Below are 13963 nucleotides of genomic sequence, written 5' to 3'. Positions count from 1 at the left end.
GAAGAAGGTCTTTCTCGGGGCAGCAGAGCTTTGCTGACCCTTGCAGGAGGACAATTTGTGGTCACGTCCAGGCTGAGAGAAGAGACTCTCCTGCCCTAGAGCTTGCCCTGAGCTGAGCATGTCAGAGAGGGAAAGTGCCTGCTTTACAAAACCCCTGAAGTAAACTGGGGTCTGCTTCCAGGCTATCATGGAGTGATTGAGTACAAGTCCTTTAGCACCCATCTGTTATCTCTTAATTAAAGTTTCTTGCTAATTATTTTTTCTTGTCAAGAGAGCAAAGCTGCTGACTCTAGGGATTTACCAAAGCAGAGCAAACAAACACGAGCTCTGCTTGCTGCAACCCTTCATTAATGGACAAAATTAACTTGGAACGGTCCATATCTTTGGCTACATCGATGACACTTAATTACGCCTGTTTCCTTACAAAGATGTATCTAGTTTTAAATCACTCATGGAAGAACTGCCTCCTTAAGCATGAAATTCCTTCTCCTTGAAGGGAAGGTTTCTGCTGGCAACAAGAGCTGTGCAAAGACCAAGCAGCACCAGAGGGAATAGATGCGAGGAGATCAAGGATGGGGTGTGCTTTGGGAAGCCGGTGTCAGGAAACTCTCTCCAGTGCCAGAGGCTGTTTCATCTCAAGAAGGGCAGACCTCAGGGCTGTGAAACTGCAGATGGGAGCGGAGCTGCCAGCATCCTTTGGGCGTGGTTGGCGATACTCAGGCCAGACAGCGTGAGTGCTGGAGGAACAGAGAAGCCACAGGGTTGTGCCACCACTCTGTCCAATGGCTGGAGAAGGCCAGGAACATCCCCACTCCAGAGGGGAGATGGTCAGGCCACCTCTCTTCCCCTTGTCCTCCCCACCCTCCGGGGCTCCGCCCTCTCCTGTGAGCTTATTCATCTCATTTACCACGGAAAGCTGCAGGGTGCAAGACCTCTCTGGTTTATTTGCTTGGAAAGCTCTCGGCATAGCCCCAGCACTGTGTAAATATTAAATGTATAATTTATGAATACATACACAGAGAGCTAATAAGCCACTGAGATGATTATTTGTGGCTAGTTGCTTAGCTGTGGGAGTGAGGTACAAAGGCTGCCAGGGTGGTATAAAAATCCCTCTGTCCAAAAACATGTATGCAGTTCTCTGTCCTGCTGCAGAAGTGCTCACAGCCTGTCAGGGGAAGGGTTACATGTCCTTTCTCGCTGCCTCAGTTTCCCCCTCTGTGGCAGAGGGGCAGAGTCAGAGGCTGTGCATCCTGCAGAGGAGAAGAGTGATTGTGTCTGTCCCCAAAAATGCCGTGGTGCCTTCCTTTTGCTCTCCCCAGCCGCATCCGTGGCATGGCTCCGTGCACACTGCATAGCGCAGTGTCCAGCGACACGCTTGCCCTGGTACCTGCCCACACTGGCAGGGTGGGAGCTTCAGTGGGAACAGAGGGAGAGCAGCCAGTGGAGATGGAGAGTCCCAAGAGGAGTTTTGCTCCATCCCAGCGTGGTTCATGCCAGGACAGCCCTTGGGTTTGCAGGATTTCCCTGTGGTGTTGCCCTCGCAGTCATGATGCAGGTCAAGATTCACTAAGAAGGAAAATGAGGATGAGGTTTCTGTTGAGGATCTCCAGCTGAGCAGGGTGGGTTTGGGAAGCATCAAACATGTTCCTGTGGGCCCTGCATCTCAGCTGCTTTGTCTCATCTCCTCTCTGTGTCTCTCCGCTGGACCACTGTCCCGTTGGTCCCTGTTGCGTTGCAGTTGCATGGATCATGCCATCAAGTTGTCATTCATCACGGCTAGGACAGCAGCACAGCAGTTCACAGCTCATTTCACCGAGCTGTCCCAGGTCTCCTGCCGGGAGCTGTGTGTGTCTATCCCACCAGCAGCTCCCGTCTTCCTCCACTGCAGCTCTGCAGGGCTGTGGGTAAAGCTGTAATTTCTGCCCATGTTATGCATCACCACAGCTGCTCTCCAGCTCTGGGACTTTATGTCATAAGCCCTGCTGTGCCTGGTATGTGTTCTGTGCTGCAGCAGAGGATGTCGCCTTTGCTGGGGTTGGATGCTCAGAGGCATGTTGCTGGTTGGGGTGCAGAATCATAGCCTCTCCATCATGTGTGCTTCACCCTCATGCTGTTACCTGACCTAAAAAGCAGCATACTTTGGAGAAGCAAGGTGGTGCAGGGGCAGGGCAGCTTTTCTAAGGATCGCTTCTAGCCCATGATTTCAGCAGTGTTGGTGGGAAGGGATCTTTGGAGATGTCTTGTCCCATGTCCCACTCAGAAGAGGACTGTCTCCAACAGTAGGCCATGGCTTTGTCAAATGAGCCCTGACAACTTCCACGGATGGAGACCCTCCTCTCTGTGGGTACCTGCACCACCCTCCTAGAGAACAAATTTTCCTCCACATCCAGCTCAAACCTCCCAAGGTGCAGCCCCTGGCTGTGGTGCCTTGTTCTTCCTGTGCCATTGGTCTGTGTCCATCCAGGAGGGCTGGCCCTGCAGCACAGGCACCATCTCAGCCTCCATGTGTTACCAGTGAAGTGATGACCAGGAGACGGGACAAACCTCCCTGCCCTCCCTCCGTGAGGCTCTGGGTGGGCTGGGGACAGGGGGGTCCTGCTTGTACCCAGCCTGCGGGAAGTGTAGGCTCTCAGGAAGAGTTCAGGTCACCCTTGCCCGTTCCCATCCCAAAGCAGAGCTGGTGTCCACAGCACAAGACAGGGCTGCTCCATCACTGGGAGGGGGCAGTCCCCAGGACGCCCCTTCCTGAAAGGAAGAGATTCCTGCCAGTGGGGTTGCCATGTGTTCACATGGCGGTGTGGTTGGGTAGGACTCCTATGCCTGGCACAGGGTAGGAGGGATGTGGGGACCTGGCTTGGCTCCAGTCAGAGCCTCAGCAAACCAGTCTGGGAGAAACACCTGCTCTGAAGCTGTGCTTTGGGTTTCTCCTTCAGGGGCATTAAATGATTGCCTTGGAAAGGAGCATTGCTTTCAAAGACCTGTCTTCCAGGAATGGCTCCCTCAGCCCTTCTGGATGAGTGCCAACATGTTTGCACTGTGTTTAAGGACAAATACAAAATGATTCAAGGTGCCTTTTCCCCCTTCCCAGCTTAGTCCTGCTGCCACCAGTTGCAGATAAGCTCTCAGCCACAGTCCTGAGTATCAGAGCTGTGCACCCCAAAGCTTCCCCCAACTCTCAAACCTTCTTGGGGGCCAGGCACTGGGCAGAAAGGAGCCAGGCAAAGCAAGCAGCTCTTATGGGCCCATCGCTGCAGTGAGCTTTTCTCCATGCAAGGCTGGTGGGTGGTGCAGTGTCTCCAGTGTCTCTGCTGAGAAGATCCATAACTGTAAGGCTGGGAGAGTCAAGGGCCTTTTGTTAGCCAGCAGGAAAAGGGAAGAGAAAATGTCTTTACCTGCTGCAATAGAAGAAGTTAGAGGAGAGCTTGAGTAAGATGCTGGGACTCTTACTTTAGCTTTGTTATCTATATCTGTCCATCCACCCATCTGCCTAGTCATCTGTCCATCCATCCATCCATCCATCCATGTATCCATCCATCCATCCACCCATTTAGCCATCCATCCACCTCCACAGACATTCGAACTGCCAACCATCCAACCAATACCACTGCTATTCACTGGTCCTTCCATCCCTCCCTCCCCCCGTGCATCCGTCTACCCATCCCTCCATCCACATAAACAGCCAGCCAGCCAGCCGCCTATACGCTTATCCCTCCATCTTCTTACACATCTCCGCATCCACATATATGCCCTTCCATTCATCTGTCCATCCACTTATATAGTCATCCACCCTTTCATCTTCATACACTTCCCTCCACCCCATCTGTGTCCATCCAGCTGGCTGTCCATCTGTCTGCGATCACACACATTCATTCATCCATCCACCCATCCATCTTCTTCCACACTTCTGTCTATCTGCCTGTTTATCTGGACCCATTCCAGCTACTCCTCCTCACGCGAATACCTCATCTTAGATGCTCTCCCCTCTTTCTGCCTGTCAGTATATAGTCTAAGCTTTCTTCAGACACTTTAAACACACTTGTCTGATCAGTGCAGTTTCTCAAAGGTCTGCGCCCTTGGCTACTGTCTGAGATGATTCTGAGACATCTCACCAGCATCCTACCCGCTACAACCCAATTTTTATTCGTCTGTTCTTAGCACCCCCTTTCCCAGCAGGGATAACATACCTAAAGTTGCTGCTTCCGTGTCAGAAGTAGGTGGCCTGACAGACTGTCTGCAGGATGACTGAGATCCGCCAGGGTCTTCCCCGGGGACAGCTTCACCCTGGGGCTCAGCGTGTGGGGTTTCACACAAGGAATGGCTGGATCATGTCCATGTGGTCCCACCTATCAACATGACCCGGGAGGTGATGTCTAGAGAGGGAGAAAAAAGCAGGATGAGCATGGGAGGTGCTTCTTCCATGCTTCCCCACTGCCTGCAGCCTCCCCAAGCTCACCAGGCAGCTCAGTGTTTTCTGCCCTGGGTGGTGTCTTCTGCTATGGATTCATTTAATCACTGTTTTCCCCAAAATGTTGACATCTCAAGCATCTGATGGACGTGAGTTTCTGTAATTTAATTACACTTTTTGCAAAAAAGCACTTTCTTTTGCTGGTTTTGGTTTGCTGCCCCTTAATTGTTTTATTAGGAGAAGGAGCAAGCAGTCCTTCTCTATTCATCCTCTCCATGTCACTCGTAATTGCTTAGGTGTCTATCACGTCTCTGCTCGGTTGTCTCATTTTACGGATGAAGGGATCAAGTCTGCTAAGCCATCCTTACACGGGGGTTGTTTCCAGCCTTTGCTCTTCCCTGTTTTCTCGTTCTGCTCCGTTTTCAGCTGAACTGTACTCCTAATGGCACAGGGACAGATCTATGTGTGGCTTTTTAGGGTACAGTGCTTTCCATTTTCTTCTCAACTCGTTTCTGACGAATTCCTAGCATTGGGTTTGCATTTTCGGCCGCTGCTGAGCTAATGTTTTCAGAGAGCTGAGCATGGTAACTCCAAGATATGTTTCCATGGAGGCTGCAGATCATTTGGAGCCATGAGTGGTAGGGGAAGCAAGGCTTCATTTTCCCATGTGCATCCGTGTTCATTTATTGACACGGTGTTGCTGCCTGGCTGGTCTGCACCATGATGTCCTTCTGCAATGCTTTTTGCAGCCAGCTGTAATTTGGCTGCCCTGACAGCCTCAGCAGCACGCCATCTCCTCTCACCGCCTCGACCTGCTTCTCCCTGTGAGTTATGAGGGTGTTGGGCAGCTCTGATCCTGCTCTGATCTCTGTCAAACTTCACCAAATGCACCTTCTACTGCCACGTCTGACCACTTGTTCTCACCTTTGGTCTCCTGACCTTTAGCTGCTATAAATCCTTGCAAGGACTTTCCTTATGTGTCAGGGCTGCTTGGTTTCCTTGGTAGGCACCTTGTCAAATCTGTTTTTGAAACCCAGGAGTATTCTGAGAACCAAACAGCCCTTGTCTGTGCGCAAAGGCTTGATGAAGGCTTGAAAGAACCTCATCCTCTGCTCAAGACCCTGTCCTACTTCACCCCATGTCATACACAAACACGCATGGTTTTATCCTTGCCACACGCAGCTCAGCACAGCCAGCATAGCAACACAGGAAAGATTCAATTGCTAAGGATCATTAATGAATGTCATCTCGAGCTCCTGTCCAGAAACCTGAGAAAATTCAATTAGGCAGCTGGTGCCCAATGAGCTGTATTGCCCCACTCGCAAGATGCTAAATCAAACAGCTCAGCAAGGCATCATGTTATTGTAGAGAGAAGAAAAGCCAGGCAGAGAAACAAACAGCATAGCATGCACCGAGCAGCTGCCCCTTTCCAAAGCACGGCGCAGTTATGTTACAATGCTCCTACCTGATTTCCTAGGCGGGGAATTGGAAGGGCAGCTGCCTGCTTCCCACCTCCGCTAATAAATAGCTAGAATTTGCTGGTGACAAGTCCTGGGGCTCTGTCACCTCTCTGCTGGGAATTTCTGATGTGTGCATTTGGTTTGCATCCTGCAACAAGCCAAACAGATACACGAGTGGCAATGACCTGCTGGTGTGAATGTCTGGCTGTGCTGTGGGGCATTTGGCCTGTGAGCTATACGTGCATCTCTGACATGTCTCCTCCAAGGTAAGGTTCAGAGGAAAGCATTCCGTGAGATGGAGGTATGGAGGTGGTCCATGAGTCCCGATCTGCTGGCCCACGCTATTTGATTCGCTTGGGTCTTATGTTAAAATTACTCATTCTCAGAAGCAAGAGGAGAACTTGGGCTTCCCTGGCCACCAAAACATGTCAGTCCATGCCCCAGTCTTTCCCTCGCTTCCTATACAAGTGATGGTAAGATGCTATTTCCAGAGCCACCCTGCCCACAGGGCTCTGAGCTCACCTGGTTTTCTCCTCTTCCTCCCCACAGACAGCCACATCCAGTATGAGCGGGTAGGTGCAGATGTGACCATGAAGTGTGGCTCCATGGACTGGGACGCAGCCGTGACCTGGACAGCCAATGGCACTGACATCGATGAGTCCCACCTGAATGGGTCCTACCTGATCCTGAAGAACGTCGACCTGACACAGAGTGGCCAGTACTCGTGCTACGAGGGCTCCTCCTGGCACCTCAAATACCAGACCTACCTGAGAGTGGGAAGTAAGTACCCCAGCACGTGACATTGAGGGGGACAGAGCCACGTTCTTTGCTCCCATATTGACCCCTCACAGCCCCCTCCTGCCACGCCAACCTCTGTACATCCCATACATACAGTCGCCTGCTGCATCCTGCCTTATCAGCTCCCTGTGGTGTACTATCCCAGCAGTAAGATGCTGGAATCAGCACTCCTTCCCCAAACTTTGTAGTAAAGCTGGCAGATTCTCCAGGGATGTTGCTTCTCCATCCAGCCCAGTGCCACGACCACCATCTCTGCAGCTGGAAAGGCTGGGGGCAGAGCTTGAGTCAGAGGGCGTTGCAGAAGGGAAGGAGAAGTCATAGCCAGGGTTACTGCAACACAGTTGTTTCAGAGGAGCAGCCAAAAGGTGGTGGCAGTTGCTGTGTGTTTGTGGAGCCCCTGTGCAGGGACGTGTTGGAGGACAGCTGCACGCTTCCCAGGATTTAGCATATCTTAAGCACAAAGTGCGTTGATTCATGAGGTGCGGGAGATAAGAGTTGTGCTGTATTTCACATGATGCTGAGAGCTGATAGCAGCCGTGTGTCTGGTGGGCTGCTGCGTTTGTACAGCTGATAGCAACCGTGTGTTTCATGGTACGGCATCTGCAACTGGCAGCAGTGGGTGTGTGGGAGCACCAGCCAGCATCGCTGGCTGTGGGATGGTGACTGCTGCAGATGATGCTGCCAGGCACCAGCCGGGAGCCCCACCAGCTGGGAACACGTCGAGTAGGTGGCCGTACATTCCCAGGTTTGAGAGATGCGGCAGAGCCTTTCTCTGGTCCTCATCTCACCTTCAGCGCCTTGCATCAGCGCCAGGGTGATGTTTCCATCCTAGCCTGTGGTCCAGGGGCAGAGGGTCACAGGAGGGCCAGCCATGGCCTGTGTAAGCCCTGCAAACCGGACAGGCAGGGGTCACTGCACTTGTAGATCAGCCTGAATAAATCCAAGTTTCAGGGATGCTGCACGGTGTCCAAATTATGCTTTAGAGTCTACTGGGAGGGATCCTGGCATGTGCTGGCAGAAGCTGAAAGGCAATGTGAGACACAGGAGCGGGGGGAGCAGGCAGCGCAGGGCAGGGGATATGGCAACGAGTTGGTGTGGAGACTTGGAGCATGGCAGACAGAAAGGCAGTGGCAGATGAGGCAGGGGTCTCTTAGCCCTGCCGTCAGGGTGAGGAGGTGTTCATGGGTACTTCGGAGACAGGGAAGGCAGGAGCTGGGTGCGGTGCGGGCAGCAGCACAGAGAGGACATGCAGCTCCTGTGCTTGGGCACGTTCTTGACAGATGGCATCTGGGGAGAGGTCCCGGGGCATGCCAGCGCACAGGGAGTTGCAGCCCAGGTCTGGAGGAAAAGACAGGACCGGGGAGGGGGCTTCAGCGTCCGACTAACTTCTCTGCAGCTGTGGCATTGCCGTGACTTTGCAATGGCTCTTCCATCTGCTAAGCACCTCACTAATAGTAATCCCTGTCAATCCGCTCGGGGACCCGTGGGAATTGCTCAGCGTTAGAGCCCAAATCCTGCCGTTTCCTGTTACCGTGTCTTCCCATTTGCTGGAGGCTCAGAGCCCCCCTGAGCACTGCGCAGCTGAGGAGCCCAGTTGGGCACTGCAGGGGCAACCAGCCCTGGGAGAGAGGGCGGCAAATAAATAAGCGAATGCCTGGTGTTGTTAATGCAATTAAGTATGCGAGGAACTAATCAGGTGAGACGCTTTTAGTGGTAATTAATTTAATTGCCTGGATTTTAATTTAATGTTCTCTGCAAGGTTTCTTTTCCCAGCCCTGCCACCCCCAGCTCCTGCCTGCATGCTCCCCAACTTTTCTGCCTCTGTGGGACATGATTGATTCCCTGGAGGTGCGCAGGCTACTGCAAGAGCAGTGTGTTGGGAGCACGCCAGAAGGAGATGGAGATGGGGCTGGAGATGATGGAGATGGCTGTGGGCATGGGCATGGGCATGGGCATGGTGATGGAAGTGGAGGTGGAGACAGAGATGGGCGGCTTGTGGGAGGTCTGCATCATGGTCCTGTGGTAGCATCTCTGCTTCAGCTGAGTGCACTGGGAGCCCAAACCTCAGATTTGAGGGATCTTGGACTCATTTCATTTCAATTGCATGGGAAGTTAAACGAAAACAGGCCTGTGCCTGCATTTTCCCCTCTTACTGGGGCAACAAGAAAGATGACGGCAGCAGGAATGAGGGGCTGGGGGCCGCACACAGAGGAGGGCTGGGGATCTAATTAAATAACCAACGGTACCTAGACCATGCCCCTAAGCGAGGCAAGGGCGCTCCCGGGCAGATAACGCTGCAGGAAGGATGTGGGGAGGGAGCAGAGATGCGGCAAGGACCGGGAAAGGTGTCAATTAGCAAAGCAAGCTCTGTCATGGGGGTCAGCGAGTGCCGGGATAAAGGGAGACCTGCCAGGAGTCAAGCTGAGCAAAACGTTGCAGAGGAAATGAAAAGGGGGTTTAGCCATATAAATACAGAGCAAACGAGGAGAGAAGAGCGGAGCTGGCTATGCAGCCAGGTTTCAGGGGAGATTAAAGGTAAGCTCAGCAGAGCCCAATACCGAATGAACCCCGCCGGGTCTGAGCAATGATGCTGAGAGCAAGGACAACGCAGGCAGGGGGAGAGGAGGGAGGATTAAACCTGGAGACAGTCCTCCACTGTGTAGGCACCCTCAAAGAAAAGGATGTACTGAAGGCCTGGGAGCACCTCATCCCCAGGTGAGAACATCTCCTGTTCATTAGCAAGGCTCATTAGTGGCTGAGAGGTCAGTGGCAGTACCCAGTGCTGTGGGGAGAGGTGACGTGTCTTCTGCGCTTGTGAGAAGGAAAAATCTCGATCAGACAGCCTGACCCCACGGCACAGTGGGACGGCAGGGTGTGCTTGGAAGAGGGAGCAATTAAAGATATGGAGACAAATGGAAAATAGGACAAAAATATGAGGGGGACCTGCCAGGGATATATCACACCAGATTAACCTGATAGCTCTCTTTGATAAGGGAACAGATTTCCTAAGCCCAGAAATGTGGTCGATGTAATCTGCCTTGACTTCAGTGAAGTATTTGCTATGATGCCTCATGGGAAATTATGAGTTAAACCAGAGAAAATGTGGATTAGTACGAGAGTTGGAACATGGCTTAGGAAATGGCTAAAGGGGATCAGATTGTGCTGAAAGGGGAGCTGCTGGGGAGGATGGGGGAGCTTCGGCATCAGCCTTTGGACTACTCTCAGTGGTGTTTTCCATGATGGCTCAGGCCCACAAGGACCAGGGAGCTCCGGTGGGATGTGCTGGTGTTTGTGGGGAGACCCGGGGATTTCTGGGGTGGGGATTTCACACTGCAGGGGCCCGGATGCTACATAATGGTGCAAAAGGCACAAAGTGCATGAAGGTGTCTCATGAATGTCCTTCAGCAGGCAGGTGGGAGGACAAGGGTAGCTCAACTTGTCCTTGAAGTGGGGTTTGACACCCAGGTCCACATCATGCAGGATGTGGCTGGAGCCCAGCAGGACCCTGCAGAGGCTGGGGGTAACCAGACTGTCTCATCCCCTGCAGAGGTGGGGACACCAGCACACATGCAGTGGGGACACTGCACATCCAGGGATGGGGTGACCAACGGGTGGAGAGCCCACCTCAGAGAGGAGGAAGGGCCCAGAGGCTTGCTTATCCCTAGGGGTCCCAGATCACCCATCTCCGGGGTGTGAAGCATCGCAGGCACAAACTACCTCAGTGGAAGGTGGCACTTCTCCAGAGCAGCCTCTTCCAGGGCACTCTCAGCAGCAACACGTTGCTCTGCCTCCTTTTTCAGGCAAATGAGTATGAGGTGAAGCACAGGAGCTTCACCCGTGGTGCTCCATGTTTATCTCCAGTGCGTCACCTGTCCTGCAGCCTGAGGAGCAGCAGACGCCCGAGCACAGCCAGAAGCAGCAGGCGATGGGGCTGGGGCTTTTTGCGTGCAGGGCGTCCCTGGGCTGAGCCCGCTGTGGAGCACTGGGAGCAGGCAGGTGGGAAGGGAAGGCTCTGGGTACGGGGAGCATGGTGCCGGGCTCCCGACTGCCCCCGCGAGCCACAGCTCTGCATTTGGAAATGCGCGGCCGGAGGGCCCAGGGATGGATGTAACAAAGACGTTGGGAAATAATGCGCTCTTGAGGTTTGGCACACGGCTCCGTGCATTACAGAATGTTATAAAAATACTGCTAATGGGCCAGAGAGGAGTGGAAACGCACGGCAGAAAGGCTGCCAGAAGCCGAAGCGCGCACATGGGAGCAGGGAGGCCTTGTGTGCAAAGAGGGGAGGGAAGCAGGCAGCCAGGGTGGGCGTCCATCCTTCCGCTCCCATCCCTCCATCCCTTTCTAAGCTGCTTATCTTCATCCTGACCCGGCAGCTCTGCGTGTCTGCACCTCTCCTTTCACCCCTCTGCCCAGCTTTGGGGATGCCCAAGTGCTGACAGACGTGCTGCTGGCCCCCATTGCTCTGCCCTCTGCCAAAAATTGCTGCTGCCTGGTGGACTGGGGTGCAGGCAGCGATGGCATCTGCGTGGGAGAGAAAATGCAGCAGAATCGCTCCCATCAGCAGCGACACAGGTCAGGATGCAGGCAGTGGCGTTGCCGTCCGTGTCACAGGGGTGGCATGGGGGCTCGTAGCCCGGTGCCAGCCCCAGACCTTCCCCGTGGGCATCGCTGCCAGTCAGGCAATGGTGGGAAAGGGACTGGCAGAGGGCAAGCGGCTCCAGGCTCGCCTCCTTCCTCCATGTCTGTCACTGCAGCGGCTGGCGAGAGAAAGAGGAAAAAACATGCGGTTTGACGGAAAACGACATGGAAAAACAACCAAATTAACAGAAAAACAAACAAAGCAAAACCAGAGAGAGGGAGGGGAGGGGAGGGGAGGGAAGGGGCAAAGCAACAGGAACCACATGTGAGCAAGGAGGCTGGAAGAGCCCGAATGTGTTCTCTGGCCTGATTAGCAAGCTATCAAACATCAGCCACTAATAAATAATCAGAGCCCCCCTTTTCTCTGCCTTAGAAGTCCCTTTCCTCCCAGCTGGGCTCCAGCTGCCTAGAGTGTTGTACTGCAGTTTGCATCTTTTTTTGTTGTTGTTTTTGTAACTTTTTTTCTGTTTCACCCATCCAAAGTAAAGGAGGAACAAAGAATGTAACAGCCTCTCCATGTAAGAGATGCACCTCCAGCTCCCCAGGAGAGGGGTGCAGCACCAGAGCAGGCGTGAGCATCCCGTGATGGGCACGGGCTAAACAACGGTATCTGCCCGCCTGCTTCCATAGGTTGGTTTAGTGGGAGAAACTGCAGGAGGGCACTGCCGACACGCTGGCTTGGGAAAACAGAGTTTTGGCTGGCTCCCACAGCCGGCCTCGAGGATGCCTCTGCCTCGGAGTAGAGTGCCACCGGTCAGGCCAGTGCTCCTTGCCGCTGGTGCGTGTGCTGATGGAGAAGCGCGGGCTCGGGGTCAGCGCGTGCAGATATTTCCCTGCTCGTGTCCAGCGATCTGTGATGCAAGGCTTGTTTTTTTTTCAAAAGCCCTTTTGATGGATTTTTCCCCTATGAACTTATCCAATCCCTTCCCGCAGCCATGTAAACTGAGGCTATTTCGAGAGCAGCAAGTTAAACATGACTCCAACTGTTCCCTGGCACTGGGGCCAGCTGGCAGGGAGCAGCGCCTGCCCCTGCGATTCAACCCTCTCACCCTCCAAATGCCCTCCTGGTCCTCGAGGGCAGCCCCATGCAAGGTCAGCCCCAAGGCTGTGCTCAGCCAGTGCTTGGGGCAGGACTACATTAACCTGGAACAAACCTAAGGAAAGGATGGAGCTAATAAATTTAAGCATGTGGCTGCTGATATTCCAGCACTGGTAGATGCACCCCAAAGTTGTTGGGTTTATTGCTATGGATGTGGTTGTTTCTCCCCCACATGCCCGCAGTGCTGAGGGCTGGGTGGGTGCAACGGCTCTGAGGGGGTTCGTGGCCAAGTATTTCCCCCCCGGTTCCTGAAAATCAAGGGAAGACTTTGCAGACAGGGTCAACCAGACTGAAAGAGTGCCACGTTCATTGATATTCAGCTTTGTTTCACGAAGCATGCATGCTCTTCTGTCGCCGCCTTTCCGTGCTGAGCTGTTTGCTCGTGGCTGGGAAAACTCAGCAGACGAACTGTGCTGCCTGTGCCCAGATTTTGGGTCTTGGCCCAGCTGGGAGCTGGGAAGGCATGTTGGGTAACGATATGCAAATTGCCATCACTGCTTTTTAAGGAGAAGGCCAAAAAAAAACCCACCCAAAAACCCCACCACGCTCCCAAATGCAATTAGTCCTAATCGAATTAGGAGCTGGACTAGAAAAACAAACACGTTTGCAGGCAGCGGGAGACCTTTCTGCCCCGTCTGGCAGGATGCACGCTGCCGTGCCCCAGTGGGAAGGGCTGAATGGAGCAGTGTCCCGTGGCCCACGTGTGCACACACTTGCATGCTTGCACGCGCGTGTGCACGCACCCGCGCCCCGCTGCGTTCCTCCCGTCCTTCCCCTTGCCGGGCTGGGCAGCCTGCCCAGCTGCAGCATAGCAGAGTGATGCTTCTTTGGCTCGCTACATAAAATATGATAATCTGGGGCAGCCGGTGTCAGAAACAATAAAAATATCCCCTCTCCCATCCTTGCGGCCCCCGCCTTTGCACGGGGGAGCTGTGGGTGGTGAGGAGCGCGCGGCAGCAGGGCGAGCGGAGCGGCACGTGGCATTTATTAGGTGCCGTGGCACGGGACCACAGCTCCGGCGGCTCTGCCCTGGCCTCGCTGATGCTACAGCCTGCGGAGCTGCTGCCTGAGGGAAGAGCATGCCCAGGAGGTGGCAAATGCGTGCGGGATCCCATGTCTCATGGCAGGTCCTTGCTGGCACCCAAAGGGATATGGCCCCACGCTTGACCCCACCAACCAATGAGCCCTTGCTGGGTTGGGTGCTATGGAGAATTCATCGCTTCACCCTTTGCTCGAGTCGTGGCAGGAGCATTGCATGGCATGAGGGTACTGAGAAGCAGAGAAGATGGTCACACCCTCACCAAGCCACTCCCCAAGATGGAGGTGGATGAGTCCAGGAGTTGCTGATGACCAGCCAGAGCCAGGGAAGAAGCATCCATCAGTGAGAGGGAGCTTCCAGGTGCAAGGACCCCCTTGGAGAGCACCTGATGGGGTCCTGAGCTTTGGAAATAGGTGTGAAATGAGCCTAGAGGCTTCTCGTGCATCCCCTCCTGCAGCCAGGCTGGGGACAAGCTCATGGGATGGGGCAGGGGGCCGACCTGGCCCTTCCCCACTGCCCTG

The 13963-nt window shown here is 53.9% G+C and overlaps 1 protein-coding gene across 9 annotated transcripts in view; it reads left to right on the top strand.

Annotated features, from left to right (window-relative positions):
- CNTFR (ciliary neurotrophic factor receptor) overlaps nucleotides 1–13963 on the top strand; it is a 213335-nt gene that overhangs the window by 146250 nt on the left and 53122 nt on the right. For all 9 annotated transcript variants that reach the window (XM_075411628.1, XM_075411625.1, XM_075411627.1 and 6 more), the window contains one exon: nucleotides 6415–6645. In XM_075411628.1, coding sequence (XP_075267743.1) covers nucleotides 6415–6645 — 231 coding nt within the window. The remainder of the gene's footprint in view (nucleotides 1–6414; nucleotides 6646–13963) is intronic.

Source organism: Opisthocomus hoazin, chromosome Z (assembly GCF_030867145.1).
Source record: "Opisthocomus hoazin isolate bOpiHoa1 chromosome Z, bOpiHoa1.hap1, whole genome shotgun sequence".
In the NCBI taxonomy this organism is placed as follows: domain Eukaryota; kingdom Metazoa; phylum Chordata; class Aves; order Opisthocomiformes; family Opisthocomidae; genus Opisthocomus; species Opisthocomus hoazin.
The sequence above is the reverse complement of the archived record's forward strand: the minus strand, read 5'-3'. Positions and strand labels throughout refer to the sequence as shown.